The following is a 22,782-nucleotide window of genomic DNA, read 5'->3' on the forward strand; positions in this document are numbered from 1 at the left end:
GCATTAAAAACACCATCTTTTAAAGACGATTGAAAATAAAGACTGTTCTCCGCATAGTCGTCTGCCATGGTTGTTGCTTTCCTTCCTGCTTTGTTGGGTGCTAATAGAATACACGTCGGATGAATGCGTCCTGGCCGTTCGCACACAGGTCGCATTTGAAAAGATCAGATCCAGGACCACATAGCCAAGTGGCCTGGGTCGCATTGGAAAAAATCAGATCTGTGTTGTTTAGACACTAATGAAAAGATTAGATACAAGTTGCATATGGGCATTAAAAAATCAGATTTGGGTCACTATAGTGTGAACAGAGCCTTGGCTATGTGGTCCTTAATCCGATACGAGTGAGTAAATACATTTCACACAGGAGTTCATATACAAGTCACATATATTTAGAAACAGGAAATAAACACATAAAACAATCAGATTTAACAAAAAAAATCTGAATTGAGCATTAAGGCCTGCAGTGTGAAGGTAGCCTAAATCATTTATGTAAGATGGATGGATATCTCACATGAATGATATGATTGACAAAATTGAAAATCTAGTTAGCCTTTTTCTAACCTAACCAAAAGTTTGATTTCCATGTGGAGAGTGAGAACAAACAGTAGAAAATATCTGAATATTAATATCCGCTCTGCTACAATGTTTATCCTGGAAACCAGTATAAGAAAAAGCCCATGAAATCATTTTTATACCTTGGATCATCTTAATTATAGATACTTCAGATTTAGGCTAATTACAGGTAAAATAATAATGCTACAGTTGGATTATTCTTGTATATAGATGTTTTCTCTGAGAAGAGGTTTTAGACGCAGCAAACAGAAACATCTAAAATACTAAGAGCCCATTAGCTTTTCACAATCTGGAAGCTTCCTCTCTAACTTTGCTTGCTGGAGAACACAGAAGATGGAGCAGTGGCCAAGTCCTTAAAATCTATGAGGTGGCTGAGGTGAGGGAGTACAAGTCCCGCTGGGTCTTTGCCTGTCGTCACTGAGTTAGAGCCAGGAGGATGTCTTTAACCAGCATCGTACCGATCAACATCTTCTCACAGTTGACAGTCAGCTGAGCAGCGCCCTCTTCTCTACTCGCAACAGTGACCAGCACCAGACTGCCACTGGTCACCGTTCTGCCAGCAAACCTGTAGACAGGATGATCAGGAGGAGGAACAGGAGGACTGAGGTCAAAGCAGCAAAGATCAGAAATAAGGTTGAATACACAGAATAAGAGTGAAACAGATACCAGTTAGCAGGATCAAAAGTAAAGAAATGTTTTAATTACCTTTACAGTTGATTTTGTACCCGAATCAGATAAGAATTATTCCAAATCTTTATTCCAAAACATAGGAAAAAAACAAAAAAAACCTTCATCTCTTCACAGTAAAAGCATCGCTGAATTTCAATCAGGCCTTTTTCTCTAAATGGTTTTTTTTTTTAGTTACATTTCATGTTATATATATATATATATATATATATATATATATATATATATATATATATATATATATATATATATATATATATATATATATATATATATATATATATATATATATATATATATATATTTATTCTAGCCTGCACTCTGGGTCCCTAAGCAAGACCCTTAACCTCCAATTGCTCAGCCACACAGTGGCAGCCCACTGCTCCCTAAGGGGATGGGTTAAATGCAGAGGTGAATTTCTCCAGTATGAGATTAATTAAGTCACATTTTTAAATTTTTGTCTCTTCTGGTCAGTTGAACGCTGCACTGTAGCTAATACTATTTATGGACTCATTCTATGGATATTTTAGAGAAATCAGATCGTTTCTCAGCAACAAAAACAATAAAAATGAGAAAATAAGGATAATTGGAGGAAACGCATAGAGTGAGCCCCAAAGGATCCAACTACAGAGACAAAACATGGAAAAGTTCATTGACAGTGAATTGGCTATATTTGTCCATACCCCTTAAAAAAGATTAAAAGTGTAGCCAGCAGCAGACGGTGTTCAGTTGATGTGAACTTAGCAGCAACTATTTTATATATTTGTGATTTTAGAGATTGCTTTATTAGCACTACTGTGGCTCGTATTAGTGAAGGTCAAACTAATGCATAATCATGAAGTGACATCTATTGGCATTGACATCTAATTGCATTTGCATTACAATCATAATTTAACAGAATGCAATTTACAAATCGCAGAGGCACAGATTGAATTAATCACACCATACTTAAAGGAAAAGTCAGGTGATATTTAGAATACAAACTTTTGAAAGTACTTTAAATATGAAATTATTACATAATATTCAATATATGATAAGTGTTTTTTAATTAGAAGTAATTTTCATTTGAATGTGCTTTACTGGAGGCATCCATGTTTGTCAAAGAACACTACTTTTTTACTGATTAACTGTAAAGTTAGTTTACAAATTTTTACGTACAAAAAATGATCCAGTGATTATTCCTTGCTGATGGTTCGGCCCTTCCTCTTCAAAAACATTCTCTAATATTCAAATCTCCAATCCTGAGGTTGCAGTGTCTGCTTTGGGTCTAGCACAGTGGAAACCCTCCTACCTGCACTCTTTATCCGACCCACAGGGGACTCGGCTGAGGTTGGCGGCCGTGGTCACTCTCTGGACAATGGTGTGCTCGTTCCGACACTTGGCATCCAACGTTAGCTTCTCTGTAATCTCATTCATTCCCATCAGCTGACCTGACAGAGCGCAGGCAGAGCAGGGATCAGTAAAAAAAAAACAACAATCTAGAAAGCTGATCTTTTAGGCTTGTGTAAATCATATGAGACATAGATGTATTACAAGAGTGTCACAGACATCTACCAATTTTGGGGATTCAGTTCTACATACTGCCCACTGTATATACATACAGACCAACAAAGGGGTAAAATATTGCTACACTAAATTTGACTCCACAGTGTTTGGGATTTAAAGCATCTGCGATGCTGTGATTCTTCCACTGAACATTGAAGAGGATGGATGGAAGCACCAATAACCGCCGACTCAAAACTGTCTTTGTCTACGTAAAAACGTCTTAAACACAGTTGATAAAAATAAAGAGCCATTAGCAACCAGAGAGAAGTAGCGCCCAATCTATCAGTTTGACTTTAAATATAAAGAACAGAAAAAAATAACAAAAAGATGACACTACAATACGTCTCATCATCAGAGGCGTCAAGTAACGAAGTACAAATACTTTGTTACTGTACTTAAGTACACTTTTTAGGTATCTATACTTTACTCCATTACTTATTTTTCTTCCTTAATTAATTCTACTCATTACATTCTCATACAAGTATCTGTACTTTCTATTCCTTACAGTTTTAAAACACACATTACTCGTTACTCTTGGCTTTGGTTTAATGCAGGGGTCAGGGATTTGCTGACCTTGGTTCGGTGTTATGCCGAAAAGTGCATGCCTGCCCAGATATGCATCCCCAGTTGCGGGAGCACGCCTTGATCTGTACAACTGCGGATTAAAACATTTCCAATAGTACTACTTGTTGTTATATAAATGATATAAAATGTTTAAATATTCCTCTCATGGAAAAAAATTGTGGTTATTTGGCAACTTTATTTACAATAGTACAGGTGTTATGAGCAACATTAAATCCAATTTTGTCCGAGGTACGGCTGATTTATTTGTTGTAGTCTCTTGTTATTTACACACAACAATAAACAGTGATGCCGACACGAGTTTTGAAACAGCAAAGCTTTGTCTTCAGCTGAAAATCAAACGCGCATCTACACAGACCAGCGTTCACAGACCAGTGTGATGCAGTCACGAGCGTCAGATAGCTATGGTGCATTCAGGAGCATATGGGACATATCTCACTTACAAGGAAAGAGACATAAACCGAACAGAACTTAACTCATACAATAATGTATTTATGCAGAAACAGTGTGGGCTTTCTTATAATACTGAATGCTCTATAATTGTATTTCTGTTATTTTTTTGATTATGCACATCTTCTAGCTTTTTATTCTAAAAAATCTATATTATTACAGCAGCAAATTGTCAAAGGTTTTCAAAATCCTGTTTAAAAGCTCCAAATATGGCTTCAGATCACACAGCGACAATTGCTCTGTCATTGTTTTACAGGCAGAATTTGCATTTGATGACCCTTGTCCTTTAACTACTGATGTATATACAGGAATACAGTGTCAACTCCTCTGAGATAGCATGGGATGCAATTTTGGACAAGGACCTAACGAAAAATGCATCCGGCTTGTTTTTAAGTTAGAAATTGTCGCACACACATGAAACTCACACTGGTAGCCCAGAACACATGTGTAAGCATGTGGAAAATGTTACATTAGTTACAAGTGTATATTTCTATGAAACAGCATAGGATGCAAATTTTAACACCTCATTTTATTTCAGTGTTAAATTCTGTTTAAAGTAACAGATCACTAAAAACTTCTCTAGACCTTTAGTGGTTGCTGATTTTCTTTATCCGTACCCCACTGATTTTTAATTGGTTACCCCTGGTTTACTGTTTATAAATATTTATTTCAGGTCATGTGCTCCATCCAATGCAGATCATTGGCACCATCCACATCTAGTGAAAACCAGTGTCATTGGATGAGTCATAGAACGCAAACACTCATTGGTTAGCGAAAGGAAATCATCAGAGGCAAGCAGGTGTTCTTCAAACTGCAAACGTGAATTGTCTATGCCATGCTACAATGTAGGATTCAGAAAAAGATGTTGAAATTGTTAAGAATCCAGTTTGTGTGGGTTGTGTGTTTGTGTTTTCTTCCTCCACCACTAGGTGGCGCCCGGTTCTTGGCCCTTCCACACACCTGCAGATGGTTGGCTCATTATCTGAGGACTCTTAAGCTGCTGACTTCCACTACCTCGACGCCAGAGTGTTTGCCAGTTGTGGGTACTCTAGCAAAGCTGGGTTTTGCTGAGTCAAACTGAATTTTTGTCTCCCTGAGCCCTAATCATGTTGTTTTTGTCTTTGCCTCTCGGCAGGAAGTCATCCTGCAAACTGGATGTTTTGGCCTTTTCCCCCTGGAAAGATCGTTTGATCCTCACACTGAGCAGGGGATGCAAACTGGATATTTGCACCTTCTCCTCCTGAAAGGATTGTTTGAGCTTCACACTGAGCAGGGGATTAATCTCCACATGTACTGTTCAAGTACTTTTAGGAAATTTAAGTGGCAGTCAGCTCCATTGCTCCTCAAGGAACTAACCAAACCTGAGTAAACCCTGTCCGCCCTCCAACGAGTCAACCAAATTCTGGAATAACCCACACCTACTGGATTCTGGGAAGGACACCTTTTTCTGAAAACGTGAGTCCAGTTTCAGTTTTTGTTTTTGCAAGTCGTCGCTCAATTTTCCCACTGAGCCTGAACTAAACTCTGAACTTCCCTTCTCACTTCCAGTATCGGTTCACCAGCGTTTTGAGTAACACTGGATCCAACTCATCGTGCTTTCAATAAACCTGTTAAACCTTCTCTCTGGTTCTCTGAGTGGTTTCCTGCATGTGGGTCAGATCCCCTAAAATAACATGACAGAAATGTCTCAAAGGTCGGACACAGGCGAGGGCGTATTGGGGGATAGAGACGGAGACCAACAAGACCTCCCTCATCCTTGGTCCTATCTCAGAGAATTTTTAGAAATAGTTGAAAAATTTAGCTTTGATTTCATATAGTGGCATCTGGCTGTTTTTTTTAAAAGGTTACTTTATACTTTTAGTAGTTTTTGGAGCACATACTTTTTCACTTTTACTTAAATAAAGAGGTCAAGTTGATATTCAACTTTTACCAGAGTGTTTTAAAGTGCAGTGTCTATACTTCTACTTAAATAAAAAATGTGTGTACTTTTCACACCACTGCTCATCATGATCCGTGGTTGCTTATGGTTACAAAGTGCATTCACAAAGTGAATGTGAGCCGGACCATGTTGTCCCTTCACACTGTGCTCAAACATGATCAGTGGACCAACATTTCCAGTCATTCCTGCGATCAGCAGCTCCACATGTGGGAGAGGAGCATCTAAGGGAGGAGGTTGGTGGGATAGTGGTGGTGGGGGGTGGGGTTGCTAGAAAGCAGCTGGTCACACAGAGGGCTGGGGACAGCAAACCTATCCAGTCTACTTACCTGTAGTCTGTACAGGCTTCTCTATCAGGGATCGTATCGGGGGTACAATGAATGGTACATGTTTACTGGACTTTTCTCAGGCTGGAAAAGGTTTCATGCAACTTTAAACCTATAGAGCAGTTTGTTTTTTTAACCATTAGAGAAATAGTGGAGGATTCTTCATAGACTCAGCAGGGATGATATACTAACCTCCGATTGTGCTTTAAACATTGCTCACCTTGCTCTTTTTTAAACTCGTTCTCTGTGAGGAAGACTGGCCTCATCAGCTCCCCGACGGGCGGCTGGATGGATACAAAGAACTTCCTGGTGTGTGTGCTGCAAAACAACAGCAGGGCTGTTAAACTCAACAAAGAACAAACAGACCGTGTCGTAGAGAGTGTACGAAAATACAACACGCTGCTGGAGGTTTCTTCCTGTTAAAAGGGAGTTTTTCCTCTCCACTGTCACTACAAGCATGTTTAGTGTGAGGGATTGCTGAAGAGTCAAGATAGAAAACGTTGAATCAATCTGACTGGATGATCTGGTGAACTGTAAAGGGTCTTGAGATGACATGCGTTGTGAATTGCCGCTATAGAAATAAACTGAATCGAGTTGAATTCAGCTATGTTCTGGCTGTGTTTTAATAGTGTCTCTGAGAGCTAAAGAACGAGCAGAGATGGCGACTCACCACAGCTGGAAGTTTGCTGCTTGTGTTGAGTCGCAGAAGTCAATGCCCATCACTGCTGTGGCAGTCTCACCGGCTGGTAGCAACTCTGTCAGCACACAAAGTATATTCATGAATAAGGAGGATGAACCTCTAAGGAATGCTTTCTTATGCTCTTTCAGCACCTACCTATCTCTTGGAACTCCTTGACCCTCATCCCAGAATGCAGCTTCACATCCTCCATATGTAGGCTCTTGGTGTCGGAGGCGGAGTTGTTTGTGAAGTGCATCTGGACCGCCACCATGTTTGCGTCGGGGCTGAAAGGCTGCCGGCTGAAGCAGTACTCCACTGACAGTCCCTCACCCGTGATGCGGTGCAGCAGCTCATAGCTCTTCAGCGCGCTGGAGGGAGCGATGGTCTGTGAAGAGATAATATAGGTCTTTTGTGACGTTTTTTTTTCTTCTTCTTCAAATATAGAATACAGGACAAAAATGTTTATTCTTACTGCTGGTGACAGGACGGCATCAGAGAGAGAAAGCCCCTCCAGGTCGGTCACAAGGCTGTTGGACAGCAAGTTGTTGACCGGCGTGACTTGAGGTGAGGGAGTTGGTTCAACTGACAACACAAGATGCAAGTCAACAGTCAGAGGAGGTAATCTGATACTAAACCATGAGCTTACCACGGAAATTGGTTGTTAAAAAGAAAAATACATGTAAAACTGTTTAAATAAATGAAACACATAAACTCACAATCATCAAGGTCAAGAAGAGACATTTCTTTCTTCTCTTTCTTGGTCTCCTTCTTGATCGGTTTGGAAGGAGGTTTAGACTCAGCTGCCTGTAAGAAATTTAGGTAAAGATCCATGAATATCAGCCACTGTTCAGCCACTGTTAAACAAGCAACACTTCGTGGGATATAATAACATAATTTTTTACATTTTATTCTGCTGCAGCTAGACTGGACTGGAGTTGATTGGCATTATTTGTGATATACCAATGATTACATTGGTCCTATTGTATGGCTTTTTTGCATTCATTTTGTTGTTAACGTTCATGGTAACTTGACTAATTTGATTAGTTTAAACCTATCACACCAGATACCAACACATCTTTCCTGCTGTGTGTGAGACATTTCACCCCTTTTTTAAAACTCTATTTTTCTTACCTATTACTCTGAAAAAAAATTGCATAGAAAATGCTGAGAAATCTCTGAGCTCACTTCACCGCATCTCCAAATAGGAGGAGCTATCTGCTGTCTGTTCAGTTCTCCATTTTACCGAGTGTGTCATGGTGATGGTGATTGTGTAACCATATGAAAAAAAAAAAAGTAAATCCATTTATAGTCCCTTAATGGGGAAATTTGCTCTCTGCTTTTGACCCATCTCAGCTGTTCTGTGAAGGTCCCTGAATACTGTTACAGAACACTGGTGAATGTTCTTAGAAGGGTTAGGTTATAAAAGAAGATCCTAAACTTAAAGAAATCTCATAATGCAATGCTTTGACCATTGTCTGATTCCCCTCAAACAAAACTCCCTTATCACAGTAAAACAAGGAGGTAGCAGTGTCATGTAGTGGGGGCAAATTTTTCATTTTGCGATCAAACTCTCCCTCTGGCTTTACTCCCACAGCATCTAGGGGAGTATTTTAGGAATTAAATACAAAAAAACCAACCTGATGAATAGGGACATACAGGTGCTGGTCATAAAATTAGAATATCATGAAAAAGTAGATTGATTTCAGTAATTCCATTTAAAAAGTGAAACTTGTATATTATATTCATACATTACATACAAACTCATATATTTCAGATGTTTATTTTGTTTAATTTTGATGATTACAAATGACAACAAATGAAAATCTCAAATTCATCATATCAGAAAATTAGAATATTACTGAAGACCAATAAAAACAAAGGATTTATAGAAATGTTGGCCAACTGAAAAGTATGAACATGAAAAGTATGAGCATGTACAGCACTCAGTATTTAGTTGGGCCTCCTTTGGCCTGTATTACTGCAGCAATGCGGCGTGGCATGGAGTCGATCAGTCTGTGGCACTGCTCAGGTGTTATGATAGCCCAGGTTGCTCTAATAGTGGCTTTTAGCTCTTCTGAATTGTTGGGTCTGGTGTATTGCATCTTCTTCTTCACAATACCCCATAGATTTTCTATGGGGTTAAGGTCAGGAGAGTTTGCTGGCCAATTAAGAACAGGGATACCATGGTCCTTCAACCAGGTACTGGTAGCTTTGGCACTGTGTGCAGGTGCCAAGTCCTGTTGGAAAATGAAATCTGCATCTCCAAAAAGTTGGTCAGCTGCAGGAAGCATGAAGTGCTCTAAAACTTCCTGGTATGTGGCTGCGTTGACCCTGGACCTCAGAAAACACAATGGACCAACACCAGCAGATGACATGGCACCCCAAACCATCACTGACTGTGGAAACTTTACACTGGACTTCAAGCAACGTGGATGAAGTGCCTCTCTTCTTTTCCTCCAGACTCTGGGACCTTGATTTCCAAAGGAAATGCAAAATTTACTTTCATCAGAGAACATGACTTTGGACCACTCACCAGCAGTCCAGTCCTGTTTCTCTTTAGACGCTTCTGACGCTGTCTGTGGTTCAAGAGTGGCTTGACACAAGGAATGCGACAGCAGAAACCCATGTCTTTCATACGTCTGTGTGTGGTGGTTCTTGAAGCACTCACTCCAGCTGCAGTCCACTCTTTGTGAATCTCCCCCACATTTTTGAATGGGTTTTGTTTCACAATCCTCTCCAGGGTGCGGTTATCTCTCTTGCTTGTACACTTTTTTCGACCACATCTTTTCCTTCCCTTCGCCTCTCTATTAATGTGCTTGGACACTGAGCTCTGTGAACAGCCAGCCTCTTTAGCGATGACCTTTTGTGTCTTGCCCTCCTTGTGCAAGGTGTCGATGGTCGTCTTTTGGACAACTGTCAAGTCAGCAGTCTTCCCCATGATTGTGTAGCCTATAGAACTAGACTGAAAGACCATTTAAAGGCTTTTGCAGGTGGTTTGAGTTAATTAGCTGATTAGAGTGTGGCACCAGGGGCCATCAATTTTGAACCTTTTCACAATATTCTAATTTTCTGATATGATGAATTTGAGATTTTCATTTGTTGTCATTTGTAATCATCAAAATTAAACAAAATAAACATCTGAAATATATGAGTTTGTATGTAATGTATGAATATAATATACAAGTTTCACTTTTTAAATGGAATTACTGAAATCAATCTACTTTTTCATGATATTCTAATTTTATGACCAGCACCTGTAAATACTTCTGCAGTATCTACTTCTAAATGAGAAGAACAAGTACCTTCTTCTTCTTTTTGACTTCTGCCTCAGATTCAGAGTCAGATTCAGACTCTGACTGGCTGCTCTCAGATTCACTCTCCTCTTGTTCTTCTGATTCAGACTCGGATTCGCTCTGCCGCTGTTTACCTTTCCTCTCACGCTTCCTGTCTTCCTCTTCGCTGCTCTGCTCACTGAAAGTAGGAAGGAGTTATTTATTACATGAAAGAGAGACATATTTCATGCTAAAGTGAAATGACAGCGGTGAACAGCTAGGCTTTATCACAAATTACAGAAAAAAAGGAACTACCTTTTACTCTCATGCATTGGTTTCTTTAACTCTCTCTTCTTAGGTTTCTTTTCCTCCTCATCCTCCTCCTCTTCCTCCTCAGACATAGAGGCTTCATCGCTCTCTTCGCTCTCTGAACCCGACCTGCTCTCCTCACTGCCGCTCTCTGAGCCGCTGCCAGAGTCTGACTCTGGAGAGGAAAGATGGAAAAAAATGTATTTAACAGGCGCTTTTTAATTTTTCTTCCTGACAAACCCCACAGAAATTCAAAAGGGTGACTTTTAACAGAGCATTTCCTGATCTTTGTCACCATCAAAGCTTTTTTTGCCAAGTGAGGTTTATCAAGGTTTCATGATCTTTTGAGTTTTTGACGCTTCAAGCATATTTTTGGGAACAAGTCCTTCATACTAACGATCAGTGGAATTTACCAGCTTCTCTGTCTCTAAAATGTTGTATTAGACTCACATAGAGAGAACCTAAGCAACTTGTGAAAGAATAAAGTTTAGAGATGGATGTAGAGCTGCTTCAAAATTTACACTTTTTAAGAACAATTTAAGAGGATGAATATCAAAGCTCAGTCCACAAACAAAGCACCTGATGTTGACTCAGGTAGTGGAGGTTTTATCATGTAATGGGCATCTTGTTGTCAAACCTCCAGCTTTATCACACGTAATTCCACATATCAGGTTCCACATGCTGCAGTTAAGCCTTAAATTCAAGAAAACGCCATGCTTTAAAAATGTTGGCCATGTGATATTTCCCTGTGTGAGTTTATTAAATGAGTTTGATTTAAATGTTTTCTTCTTTTACCCGATTGGCTGGATGAGATTTAAAAGGATTACACGCCACCCACACAAGAAGAGAAGGAGTCAAGAAGAGCATTTGCTGTTGCCATGCCTCTCAGCCTTGCTCCAGATGCTTTTTTATTAGATGCTATCTTTTGCGCCAAAAAGCCACATTTCATCGGACCGTGTGGTCTGGCTGTCTGTGGACACACTAGGCTATTTTGCCTGTTTCCCTTTTGTGTCCAGACTTGGGGTTTAGTAAACCTTTTGTTCAAAATGTAATCTGCTCTGAACATTATATGTTGGGTATCCTATGTGACGACATAAGGACTGTAATATTTTGGGGGGCTGTCCGGGATCTGGACCCCGGACCTCTCACACACTTACTCGCCACACTTTTATTTCTGTGTAAGATTGTGAGAATGTCAGGTTATAAAGCACTAGATGGTATAGAAACTGCACTTCTAAAGGTGTTTAACAATCTGTTTTAATTAATAAATATATATTAATTCGTTAAACACAGATCAGGGGGCCCAGGTTTTTTGTGGTTGGCCCCAGACCCTGGAATACTTTGCCCTGTAGCATCCAAATAGCCCTGAAAATAAAATATTTTAAATCTCAAATCAATAACTACTTTTACTCTTTGGCTTTTAACGCAGCATTTACTGTGTGATCCTCCATGTACATTTACTTTTACCTATCTATAGTTGTAGTAGTAGAGCATTTATGAGCTGTACTTTGCAGCATTAACATAACATGAAGATCTATGTTTAAATCACTCTATAAAAAATGTAATTGATTTGGTTTTCCTTTTCAAACATTTGGTCTATCAATACCTATGCTTTAGTGCACATTTAGAGTGATACACAGGGATAAAGGAGTGCATTAAAAAATGTTTGCATATTTTTCTTAAATGACTGCTCAAAAATTCTGTTCTTGGTTTTCATCCCGATGAGATGAATACTGGGGTTATAAGCTACATCTCTGCCAGCTCTTCCATCTACAGTTATATTTCCCAGTTTCTATGTCTATGCAACAAGAATTCCAATGTTTTATGTCACTGGTTGAGGATGGAGAGGATTTAGATATTAATGTGTTTAAAACGGTACAACCCTATTGTAGTACAACGTCTTTGTTCTGCTAGAACAGGAGACCCCCTCCCCTCAGGTCCATAGATTCCTATTCTCTGCTGGAGAAAGGCTTTAAACGTTATGTTTAACGGTAGAAAATTGTGTGTAAAATCAGCCCATCTCATACATTCCAGGATTAGGTTGACAAAGCTCCATGTTACCACTATCAGCTGACTCTGTTGGCCCAGACTCGCCGTCAGAGTCGGAGTAGAACGGCTTCTCAACTTTCTTCTCCTTCCTTTTCTCCCGGCTGCTGCATTTGGTCCATTCAGGCACCTGATGGATATAAACAGGTCACAGTGAGCTTTTAATTCTGCTACAGTGGGGAAAAAAGCAAAACAAAATATATTCTCTCAGCATAAAGCACAAACGTGGGCAGGTATGGTAGCATGGCCATGAATGCCTCTGCCTGGGCATGATGCAGCCAAACAAAGCCATCCATTGCTGCTGCAGATTTGCTTTTAATCTCTCAACGAGAGAACAAAAAGACAAAAGAAAATATATTCAGATGCTTCTTTGCACAGAATGAGATGAGCACCAGGTGTTGCCTTCATGACCATTTGCATAAATGGTTTCCTTCAAAACAGGGAGCTGTTCCATTAGCAGAAGTGATGTCTTTGAGGAACAATGGCGCATCCTCCCACACTTTCCTATTTCTGTGACCAGGCTCATTAACCAGAGCTGTCTGGAAATGAGCATGGACGTCTTCTTGTTCCATTCAAAAAAATCTCTATACTTTTAATGATTGTCGAAATGTCTCAGGAGCTCACGTCCTGCTGAAAGAATCACTTCTGTAATGGATAGGACAGAGGAGGGGGTATTCAGGTGCTTTGGCTCTGCTAAGCACTGGACAGCAACTACATAAGGCAGGGTGTTTAAAAGCACTCTAGGTTTGGTTCTCGCTGCTATGTGGGTTTGGGGCTGAGGGACTTGTGGCTCTTCGCCGCTAACTGACTCACGCTCGTCAATGTTGTGACTCTTTCGAGCAGCGCAAAAACCTGGCAGATGTAGGACAGAAAAAAAAAGAGTAGGGATGGAGATGAGGAAGAAGGAAGGAATATAGAGAAAGAGGCACAGGAAGGCTTCAAGGGGAAAGTAAACCTCAAATTTAATCACTGCACAGAAAATTATTACAGTATCAAACTACTATGGTAAAACTGTAATCATGAACACTCCCATATAACTTTATATGAACGCTTTAGAACCACCTTTCACATGTCTGACATTTGGAGTAAACTTTCTTGAAAAAGAACATTTCATGGTTCACATAAGAACTCACACAGACCACAGGTACCCCTGCTAAAGATGTGCAATAGTACTTAAAGTGTAACTAAACCTGATGTAAAGCTCCCACACAAATTTAGAAAATGTTCAAAGTGAAGACACTTGGGGCGGGTCTGAGTGTGTTCTAACAATTTTTAGAAATCTCCCATGTATCAACTCACCTCAGCTGCAACAATTTGTTCAAATGAAATTGAAATTTAGTTTAAACAAAAACGTAACTTTTTTAGAGGATTCAAGTATCTATAATCTGTTTTATAGATGACTTTTGCTTTACTGAAGTCTACTGTAGATGTGAGCAAACACACAGACCTGCCTCTTTTCATCACTACCCAAAATGAGAAAGAAAAGAAAACACTTAATTTATGTAAGACCAGTGACTGAATCAGGAGAAGCCTAAAAGGCTGGGAAATGACCCCACCTTCATCTTCCCTCCACTCAAAGAGAGCAGAATGTAAAGAGATTTAAAAAAAATATCTTATCAAGCCTATCTTCATAAAAAATATATTTTTGGTCATCAAGTCTCCATAATTGTTTATTCATGTACATGTCAACCAGCTGATATTAATTGCTGCCAGGAAAAACAATGTTTGTCCTTATAATTATGAAGGTAATTTGCTAAATTCTGCTGGAACTTTAACAGGAACCCTGCACTTTGTTTTGAAGGGACTAACTGTTTACAACACTCTATGAAAATGTGAAAATGACCCACATGTAGCCCACACTGGTAGGTAAGGTGGGGGTTAATGAGACAGTGGGCCAGGTTCTCTTCCAAAGAACTTAAGATGCTTCCAACAGTTTGAGGCATTTAATAATTTAAAATCCAATTATACTGGATAAGGAATAATGGTCCACAGATTAACACATATATAGTCCAAATTCAACTTTAGCTCAAAGTCGTTTTACTTCCCAGGCTGAAGAGAGGAGAGCGCATGATAGAAACCAGGACTCTGGTTAATCTGAAAAGGTAGCAATAAAATAGATAATCATCTGGCCTGTTTGCTCTCCCTTAATTGGTTATTCCTTTCACCTGCCGTTTTCCCTCCCTGCCGCATCATTTATTCCTCTCACCTGTTTCCTTTGGTTTGTATTCTGTTCAGGGAGGGTCAGTTTTTTCCCATTAAGCCTGGCTTTAGGGAGGAGACCAGTTTAAAGGTCCTGCTCAAGTTCTGGTTCCACGTCCTGTCTCTGCTACCCTCTACCACTGAGTCTGCCTGTCTGCACCTGATCCTGTCTGCTCCTTTGTGTGACCGCCTGGTCACGCTTCTGGACCCTGTCAGACTCTGAACCTGCCTGGGAACCAGTGGATTACCTGGAAGCCTGGATCCTGTCACCTGTCTGTTCCTGTCTGATCTGGATCCTGTCACCTGTCTGTTCCTGCCTGATCTGGATCCTGTCTCCTATCCGTTCCTGCCTGTCTCCTGTCTGTTCCTGCCTGATCTGGATCCTGTCTCCTATCTGTTCCTGCCTGGTCTGGATCCTGTCTCCTATCTGTTCCTGCCTGATCTGGATCCTGTCACCTGTCTGTTCCTGCCTGATCTGGATCCTGTCTCCTATCTGTTCCTGCCTGATCTGGATCCTGTCTCCTATCTGTTCCTGCCTGATCTGGAGCCTGTCTCCTGTCTGTTCCTGCCTGATCTGGATCTTTCTCCTATCTGTTCCTGCCTGATCTGGATCCTGTCTCCTGTCTGTTCCTGCCTGATCTGGATCTTTCTCCTATCTGTTCCTGCCTGATCTGGATCCTGTCTCCTGTCTGTTCCTGCCTGATCTGGATCCTGTCTCCTATCTGTTCCTGCCTGATCTGGATCCTGTCTCCTGTCTGTTCCTGCCTGATCTGGATCCTGTCTCCTGTCTGTTCCTGCCTTATCTGGATCCTGTCTCCTGTCTGTTCCTGCCTGATCTGGATCCTGTCTCCTGTCTGTTCCTGGCTGATCTGGATCCTGTCTCCTGTCTGTTCCTGCGTGATCTGGATCCTGCCTCCTGTCTGTTCCTGCGTGATCTGGATCCTGTCTCCTGTCTGTTCATGCCTCTTCTGTAACCCTGTCCAGGATCGACTTCCTTCGGGTCCTCCTGGGATGTTTCAATAAATGTTTTGAACTCTCCTACTGTCTGTCTCTCCCTGAATACTAGGTGCATCTTTTTTTTCTAAAACCCCTGTAGCTGATAGCAGCTACTAGGGTTGACCATTTCAACCATTTCTTAACATAAAGTGATCTTTTCTGCTGAATAACTGCCTATATCAAAGGTTTGGTTCAGGTTCAAAGCTAATTTCTATGAAGCTACTAGAGTAAAAGAAGATTTGATTTCAAGGCTTTTTACACATCTTTACCAATAACTTTGAAAAGGGTCTAGCAACAAAACAGGACACAGAAATAAAAAAAAATTAAATCATGTCCACAATGAGTGGTAGGTGAAAGATGAAGACTCAGAAGGTTGAGGAAGATCCAAAGAAATAGCTATCATAAAAAAAAAATGTTTTACAACTTTCAAGCAGGTGGAGCAGAGGAAAGGGGGGAGAAAGGGGGTCTTCTGCAGAAAATATGTGTATGAAGGGCAACATTCTTTGACTGATGCATTGCTAAAAGTTTCTATATTTGCCATCCAAAGTTCATCCATGGATGAACTTAACCAGTAGACGTTATTTAGAGCGCCGAATGTTTTAACATGGTTGCTTTGTTGGCAGAATTCCCTCACTGTAACAGTTTCCAGACAGCTGAAAATAGGATCAGTTAAAATGGAATCTGTAGGAAAACAGAATAGCCATCAGAGCTAAAACCACTGCACTCTCAAACAGGGCACCTCTCGCCAGTCCCCCAGGAGGCCGATCCGTCCCTCTCCGGTGGTTATGACTTCTTCTGTCTAAGGACGTTTGCAGCATGCAGAGGGAGAGAGAGCTGGTCAGAGTGCCCCCATTAATTTAAATTGAAAGAACCTTTACCAACTGATGAGCTATTTTATAGACATTGCTGCTGTTTTTGTTTGTTTTATTATGGTGGATAAGGGCTGCACATGTTGTCCAAATGCAGGATTTTACAGCAAATAAAATATATCCTGCAAATATAAAAACCATACTAACAAAACTCCAAAATTAAAGCAACACACACAGACACAAAAAACACATGCAAAAAAGTGCTGCTAAAGAGAGATGCTGTGATCACAGAGTACAAAGAGCTGCAAAGTGGAAACACCCTGCAAACACAAAGCCTGCTGTAAATAGATAAATGATATTTAGACACATTCAAAGGAAAGTTGCTTCAAGTACTAAAAAAAAATTGCAAGTTCAGAAAAGGTTCAAACTAGTCCATTATAAAGAGGTCCTCCAGACCACTCAGTGGAGCAAAGCATCACTGCTATGACCTAGATCTTTCTTAAAAACGAACTGCATGCCTGAAGTGTTCAAACTTGATTACCGTAAATGTTTAACAAAATTTAAAGGAAAATGTACTGGTTATTTCTTCCCTCTGAAAATTAATGTCTTTGCTAAGACATACTATCCATCCATCCATTATCTGACACGCTTGTCCCAAGTGGGGTCGCGAGGGGTGCTGGTGTCTATCTCCAGCAGTCAATGAGAGGTGGGGTCCACCCTGGACAGGTCACCAGTCCATCGCAGGACAACACAGAGACAAACAGGACAAACAACCAATCACATACACACCTAAGGACAATTTAGAGAAGCCAATTAACCTAACAGTCATGCTTTAGGACTGTGGGAGGAAGCCGGAGTACCCGGAGAGAACCCTTGCATGGTCAGGGAGAACATGCAGAAAGACCCTGGGCCGGGAATCAAACCCAGAAGCCCCTTGCTGCAAGGCAGCAGTGCTTAAGACATTACTATTTATGTCATATTCATGTCAACGTTTATGTCAGGTCCTAAGACATTAGTTAGAAAATATCTGTTGTCTGGTCCCATAAGGTTTAATAATCGTCTCCCCCAGTGATCTGGTCCTACTACTGCTATGGGGAGCTAGAGTGCAGCTTTTCTCAACTTACAGCTGGTTTTTTTGCTACTTGAAGCAGTTTTTTCTTAGCTGGTGTTTTGTATTTGGTGTGTTAGCATTATTTAAAAGTATGTTCTTTTTCTGGGTGGATCATCGAAATAAGTGGTCCTCGCAATCTTTATTCATTCTGGTGATATGTTTATGTAAGGCCGTCCTACGTGCTCCTCCCCATTTCCACTTAACGTTGGTAAGTCTGACTTGGTGGAAAAAATGCAAATCTTCTTTTGGAAAGTAAGCATGTATGAGGGATGCAAACAGCAACTTTTAAACAGAGCGTGCATGAGGAGACGTGCCTGTGCATGATCTTGCACACGTTTGATAGGCGTTCCCTCTCGGGAGAGGGTACGGGGATGTGCATGTGCATTTTTTTTTTACAGCGGAGAGGGTGGGTCTTTTAAAAAAATTGTGAAAATCCGCTACTATAACTTAAAGTAATTGAAGTAGGTTTTGTCCTAGCATCAAGCTTCCACTATTATGCTCTTTGCTTTCTGTGATTGCAGAATTCAACATATGCAGCATTTTTTTTCTCTTCGTGTGTTTTATTCTTATTAATAATGACTTTTGGAACAATTATCTCCCTTTTTTTTGTTTTCTGACACTTCAAATTCAGAAATGTAAATTGAAATCCGAATCTTTACGGTAGGTTAATGGAGATGTTAGCATAGTTGAATTGCATTAAGGAACTCCTGAGTTGAGTCCTACCAGGGTCAGCTTTGTGCTGTGGATGCCTTGTTTCTGATGTTGACACTGTCTATACTGTTAAGATCCAGATTAGATTAGATTTCTCATTCAGATTGCAACATATGTAACTGACTTGGAATCTGTAAGCTTGAAGGTGAAAAGAGTTTGAACTGAGTTGGGTTGAATTCTTTTAATTAAAAAGTGCCTTGAGATGACACACGTTGCATATTAGCTCTATATGAAACTAACAGAAATGATGGGATAACCGGGGCCTCCAGAGGATTGTCAAGAAGGCAACCCTTTCATTAATTAAAGGGAGTTTAACAAGAAGTGGAGTGAGGCTGAGGTCAGGAGCATCAGGACCCAAAACACGTTCCAGACTCTGGTGTATAAAGATGTTCAAATGTATATATCCACCTGTACTGTTTCCCCCCTTAGAAAGTTGCACCTTGCCTGCATCCTGGATGTTTAGGTACTTCTCAAATTTGCAATGGCTCAAAGGTTTTAGTAAGGTACACTTCCCTGATGCTTGCCTAGAAAGCTTTATCCATTCCAGGAAATGTTTTCAGGGAATTTTTGAAAGCAAATGTCCCGTTTGAATGCTTGCTTGTTATGAGGGAATGTTGAATCCGTCATTATACTATCCTCTTTCTGTATTCAGCAGCAATGGCATTTAAAAACGACCCATAGTATGATTTTGCCACTACTAATGCCTTGACAGTAACAACAATGTTTGTTGAAGACTCACATTTTCTTTTCTAGCATATTTCCTGTATTTTCTTTCTTGCACCATGTCCAGAAACACATCGATTGGTCCAAACTAAAAGCATTGAAGACCTCTACTCTAAGCCATAAAACCCAAACTCCATTACTTAAAAGCTCCTACATCTTTTAGAAATATCCCTGTTCAGAAACTCTTGAATCAAATGAAAGGCATGTTACCATGCCACTGCAATATTTTATTGCAAAGTGAGGAGATTATTTAGTTATTTGATTCAGATGTGTCGCTGCAGTGAAGCATTTCATAGCTCTATCACAGTGACTCTTCAGGACCTGAGAACCTGCTCTGTTGGTCCAGTGATTTTGACTTCATGGTAGGCAGGAGCCTGGCTAGTTTCCATCCTAACAAGCTTCCCTTTCAGCTGTGCTTGGCAGTTTGGGTCATACTTGGACACAGCTGGATGTTCCAGCAGAGCAGCGATCATAAACAAGCAATGGAGATTGGTTTTGAGGATTGTCTAAAACAGGTCTGGTTGTTTCTAACATTTTAAAGGAAATAAATGTGCTGTACTGAAAATTGTGGTCAGGTAAAGAAACCGTACACTTTAAACAAATTCCAACAATTTTTAATGGTTAAACCTCCAGCCAGCATCCTGCCTGCTTGTTGATTGAAACAAGCTGCCTAACAAACCATCATTGAAATTTTGTTTTTTATAAACACATTTAGGCCTACAAGTATGATTCTGAATATATTACTCAAAATCCAACATTAAAGCGGATTTAAAGTTGAGTATTATTTTTTCTAAAAATAACTCTACAATTCAGCGAAATACAACTAAATAGGGACATTTTATCACAGTTTTATTATTAAGAAAATAGGTATTTCTTTCCTATTATTTAGAAGAATTATTTGCTGGATGATTCATGTAGAGAAACAAAAACATGGCTGGCAACAGATTACACTTTGTTGTGGAGGCAAATATATATGAGGTTTTCAAAGGTTCCTGCAAGTAGCAGCTATTTCCTTTCATTCCTCTGAGGGCATATCTGACAATGAGAAGATCTATGTTAATTAAAAACAAACCGAAGGTGCTGATATCAGAAGGTTTGCAGGTCTTATAAAAGGTGCAAACGTTTGTAGGTGCAGAGCAGATCTTTGCACCTACATTTGCATGTAAAGTTCAGTAGGCAGCTTCTGCAGACATTTTTTTGTGTCTTATGCAGATCGTATGGAAAATCTAATGGAAAAATAACCTTGCAATTTCATAGGTTTACGATATACAAATATATATATTAATACCATTTGCAAAGCAATTTATTTTAAAGGCTGCAATTTTTGTCTTTTTTTGCACTTTTTAAAGTCAGGTGCAAACTGACACATAAAAATATCTGCCAATCATTGTTGCCAAAGAGGAAGCATTGGTACAATGCTAGAGGATGAAGCGATATCCTTTGATTATGTCAAAAATAACTACAGCAGTATAATATTGTTAAAGAAAAAAAACATCTACAACAAAGCTGTAGATGTCCAGCAAAGACTACTGCAGCAGGAGGCAGACACTCTTTATATTGTTAATTAACCACATCGGAAAAAAATTACTAAACTTAATTATTGTGGCATGCTTATGAAAATAATATATAACATTATTTTTATTTAATAAAAAAAAATAAACATATTTTTCTCCATGTTTTAAAAAAGCAGAACTGTGCACAGCATATGCGTTGCTTAATTTTCTTTCACTTTCGTTAATGGCATTTTAAGATAGGCTAAGAGGTGAACTTTAAATGTTATTATCTTCATGGCTTTGAACGTCATCCATCTTTTACGCCCAGCAGTAGAACATGCAATCGGTGCAATTTAAGGGGCAGAACAAACTCTTTTTACACGTCTTAACATCTGACCAACAGTCTTTGTAGATCTCCACAACACTTTGATTTAAAGCATATTATAAAAAATAAAATTGCATGTGCAATTTAGCTAAATGGACCAGCCAAACAATGTCAGGAGTGCACCTCCTACGAAGCACGCCAGCTAACTTTCACCCAGCCCTGCCCCATCTGCTCCCTCACTCTCAGGCTATTTTCAGTCTCATTCATCCTCGTCCTTATTCCACCACCACACCGGCCCCAAAGGAGAAGATTACTCTAATTGTTTACCAAGATTACTCATCCAAGCAAATGTTAATTCACAGCATTAAACTCCTCTGCCAGGGCCTGAACACCAAATAACTTATTTCCTTCATAACAATAAAACTTTTCGCAGTTTTTCTCTGTCTGAGTCTCTCAAGGTTTAATTTAACTTATTTGGAAGATCAAGCCCTGAATGCATTGTAATGCCAACTAATTAAGCAGAGTGGAATTTTAAAATAAATATCTTCATTCCCATAGCATTAAATCAGTTGAAAAGTTTCCCAGCAATGCCATATTAACTACCTGTGTGAATGTACAACCAAGCGTTTGGTGACCTTACGTTATGCCAAGTTATAACACACTGTAGCAGTGGAGATACATGGAGGGAATGGGATGGAGCAGAAGAGGAGAGACTTTGGTACAAATCATGCTGTTCACCCCGGTCCATTTTATACCGACCAGTGTTAAATTTTTACCTGTTTTGGTAACAGATGATTAAGGGGATTTTCCAAAATAAGATCTTCTAAGGTCACTTTGACTCACTATGGTTTGATATGGGGTCACAATCTGTCATTTTTTATGAGTGAAGTAGGAGAAATCTGGATTAGAACAACAATAAATGGGAATAAAATGTTATCTTTATACAAGTCATTTAAAGTAATAACTCTAAAGTGTATAGAAGGTTACAGAAATAAATCGAAAAAAATATTAATTTTCAAAATGAAATGGTAAAGAAGCAGCTGACCCAAAACTGAGCAGCATCCATCAAAGTTAACTAACCCTGCTTTAAAACTATAGCTGACAAGCTATGTGCAGCACGTCTGTAAACCAGCAGACGGCAGGCTAGCAACCAATCTAACAGATTAAATGGATTAACACCCAATGCAACAGAAGGGTGATAACTATCATTTAGTAGCTGTGTCTGTATTTTGACTAAAGTTTTATATAGAAATATTACAGATAATTGGTTTATATTAGTGTTGCGCCGATGCCATTTTTTGGCCCCGATACCTGGCTGTGCAGTATCGGCCGATACCGATACCATAATAATGTAAAATAATTGCCATCATGGCTTTGTCAAGCTGCTGCCTACCTTTGTGAAGCAGGAAAAAATCTATTACAAAGTGAATCCAGTAGAACTTTTTATTACCTACCAGGAGTGGGTGACAATAGTTGAATAAACTTATGGCTCTCAAAATGGTATCGGTGGCCTATTAGTTGGTACTCGCCGATACCGATACCACCATTTTAGGGCTGTATTGGGGCCCCGTCCGATACTGGTATCGGTATCGGTGCAACACTAGTTTATATTAAAATTAAATTGCTACATTATATTTTAATAGCAGCAATCGGAACTATTGTTTCTAAAAATCCCCCCAAAAATGGAATGGGAGGCAGATCTTTCAGTTATCAGGATCCTCTCCCATGGAGCCCAATAGTTTTAGTCTGCGAGGCTGCTCACACTGAGCCTGGTTCTGGATCTGCTGCACATTTCTTCCTGTTTAAAGGGAGTTTTCCTGTCCACTGTCGCTACAAGCATGTTTGGTGTGAGGGATCTCTGTAGAGTCAATGAGTCGATGCAATCAACTGTTTTTTCTTTAGGTAGAAAACTTTGAATCAATCTGACTGGATGGTCTGGTTAAATTGTCTCTGTGAAGTGCCTTGAGATGACATGTGTTGTGATTTAGCAATATATTAATAAACTAAATG

At 39.8% G+C, this 22,782-nt stretch overlaps 1 protein-coding gene across 13 annotated transcripts in view; it reads right to left on the reverse strand.

Moving 5' to 3' along the window:
* Positions 1 to 348: 348 nt before the first annotated feature.
* The window catches only part of LOC119793978 (AP-3 complex subunit beta-2), a 59,566-nt gene continuing 37,132 nt past the window's right edge, over positions 349 to 22,782 (reverse strand). For 4 of the 13 annotated variants that reach the window (XM_038301320.1, XM_038301319.1, XM_038301315.1 and 1 more), the window contains exons 18-27: positions 12,421 to 12,535; positions 10,366 to 10,534; positions 10,081 to 10,249; positions 7,495 to 7,582; positions 7,251 to 7,360; positions 6,935 to 7,163; positions 6,770 to 6,854; positions 6,320 to 6,417; positions 2,552 to 2,690; positions 349 to 1,174 (exon numbers count right to left, since the gene is read on the reverse strand). In XM_038301320.1, the coding sequence (XP_038157248.1) occupies positions 988 to 1,174; positions 2,552 to 2,690; positions 6,320 to 6,417; positions 6,770 to 6,854; positions 6,935 to 7,163; positions 7,251 to 7,360; positions 7,495 to 7,582; positions 10,081 to 10,249; positions 10,366 to 10,534; positions 12,421 to 12,535 (1,389 nt within the window). In that variant the 3' untranslated portion in view covers positions 349 to 987. Of the gene's footprint in view, positions 1,175 to 2,551; positions 2,691 to 6,319; positions 6,418 to 6,769; positions 6,855 to 6,934; positions 7,164 to 7,250; positions 7,361 to 7,494; positions 7,583 to 10,080; positions 10,250 to 10,365; positions 10,535 to 12,420; positions 12,536 to 13,218; positions 13,258 to 16,339; positions 16,400 to 22,782 lie in introns of all 13 variants that reach the window. The other 9 variants (XM_038301317.1, XM_038301311.1, XM_038301313.1 and 6 more) reach the window with 6 other exon arrangements.

The sequence above is a fragment of the Cyprinodon tularosa genome, unplaced genomic scaffold (assembly GCF_016077235.1).
Source record: "Cyprinodon tularosa strain WSP-4 unplaced genomic scaffold, ASM1607723v1 ctg465, whole genome shotgun sequence".
NCBI classification, from domain to species: Eukaryota; Metazoa; Chordata; class Actinopteri; order Cyprinodontiformes; family Cyprinodontidae; genus Cyprinodon; species Cyprinodon tularosa.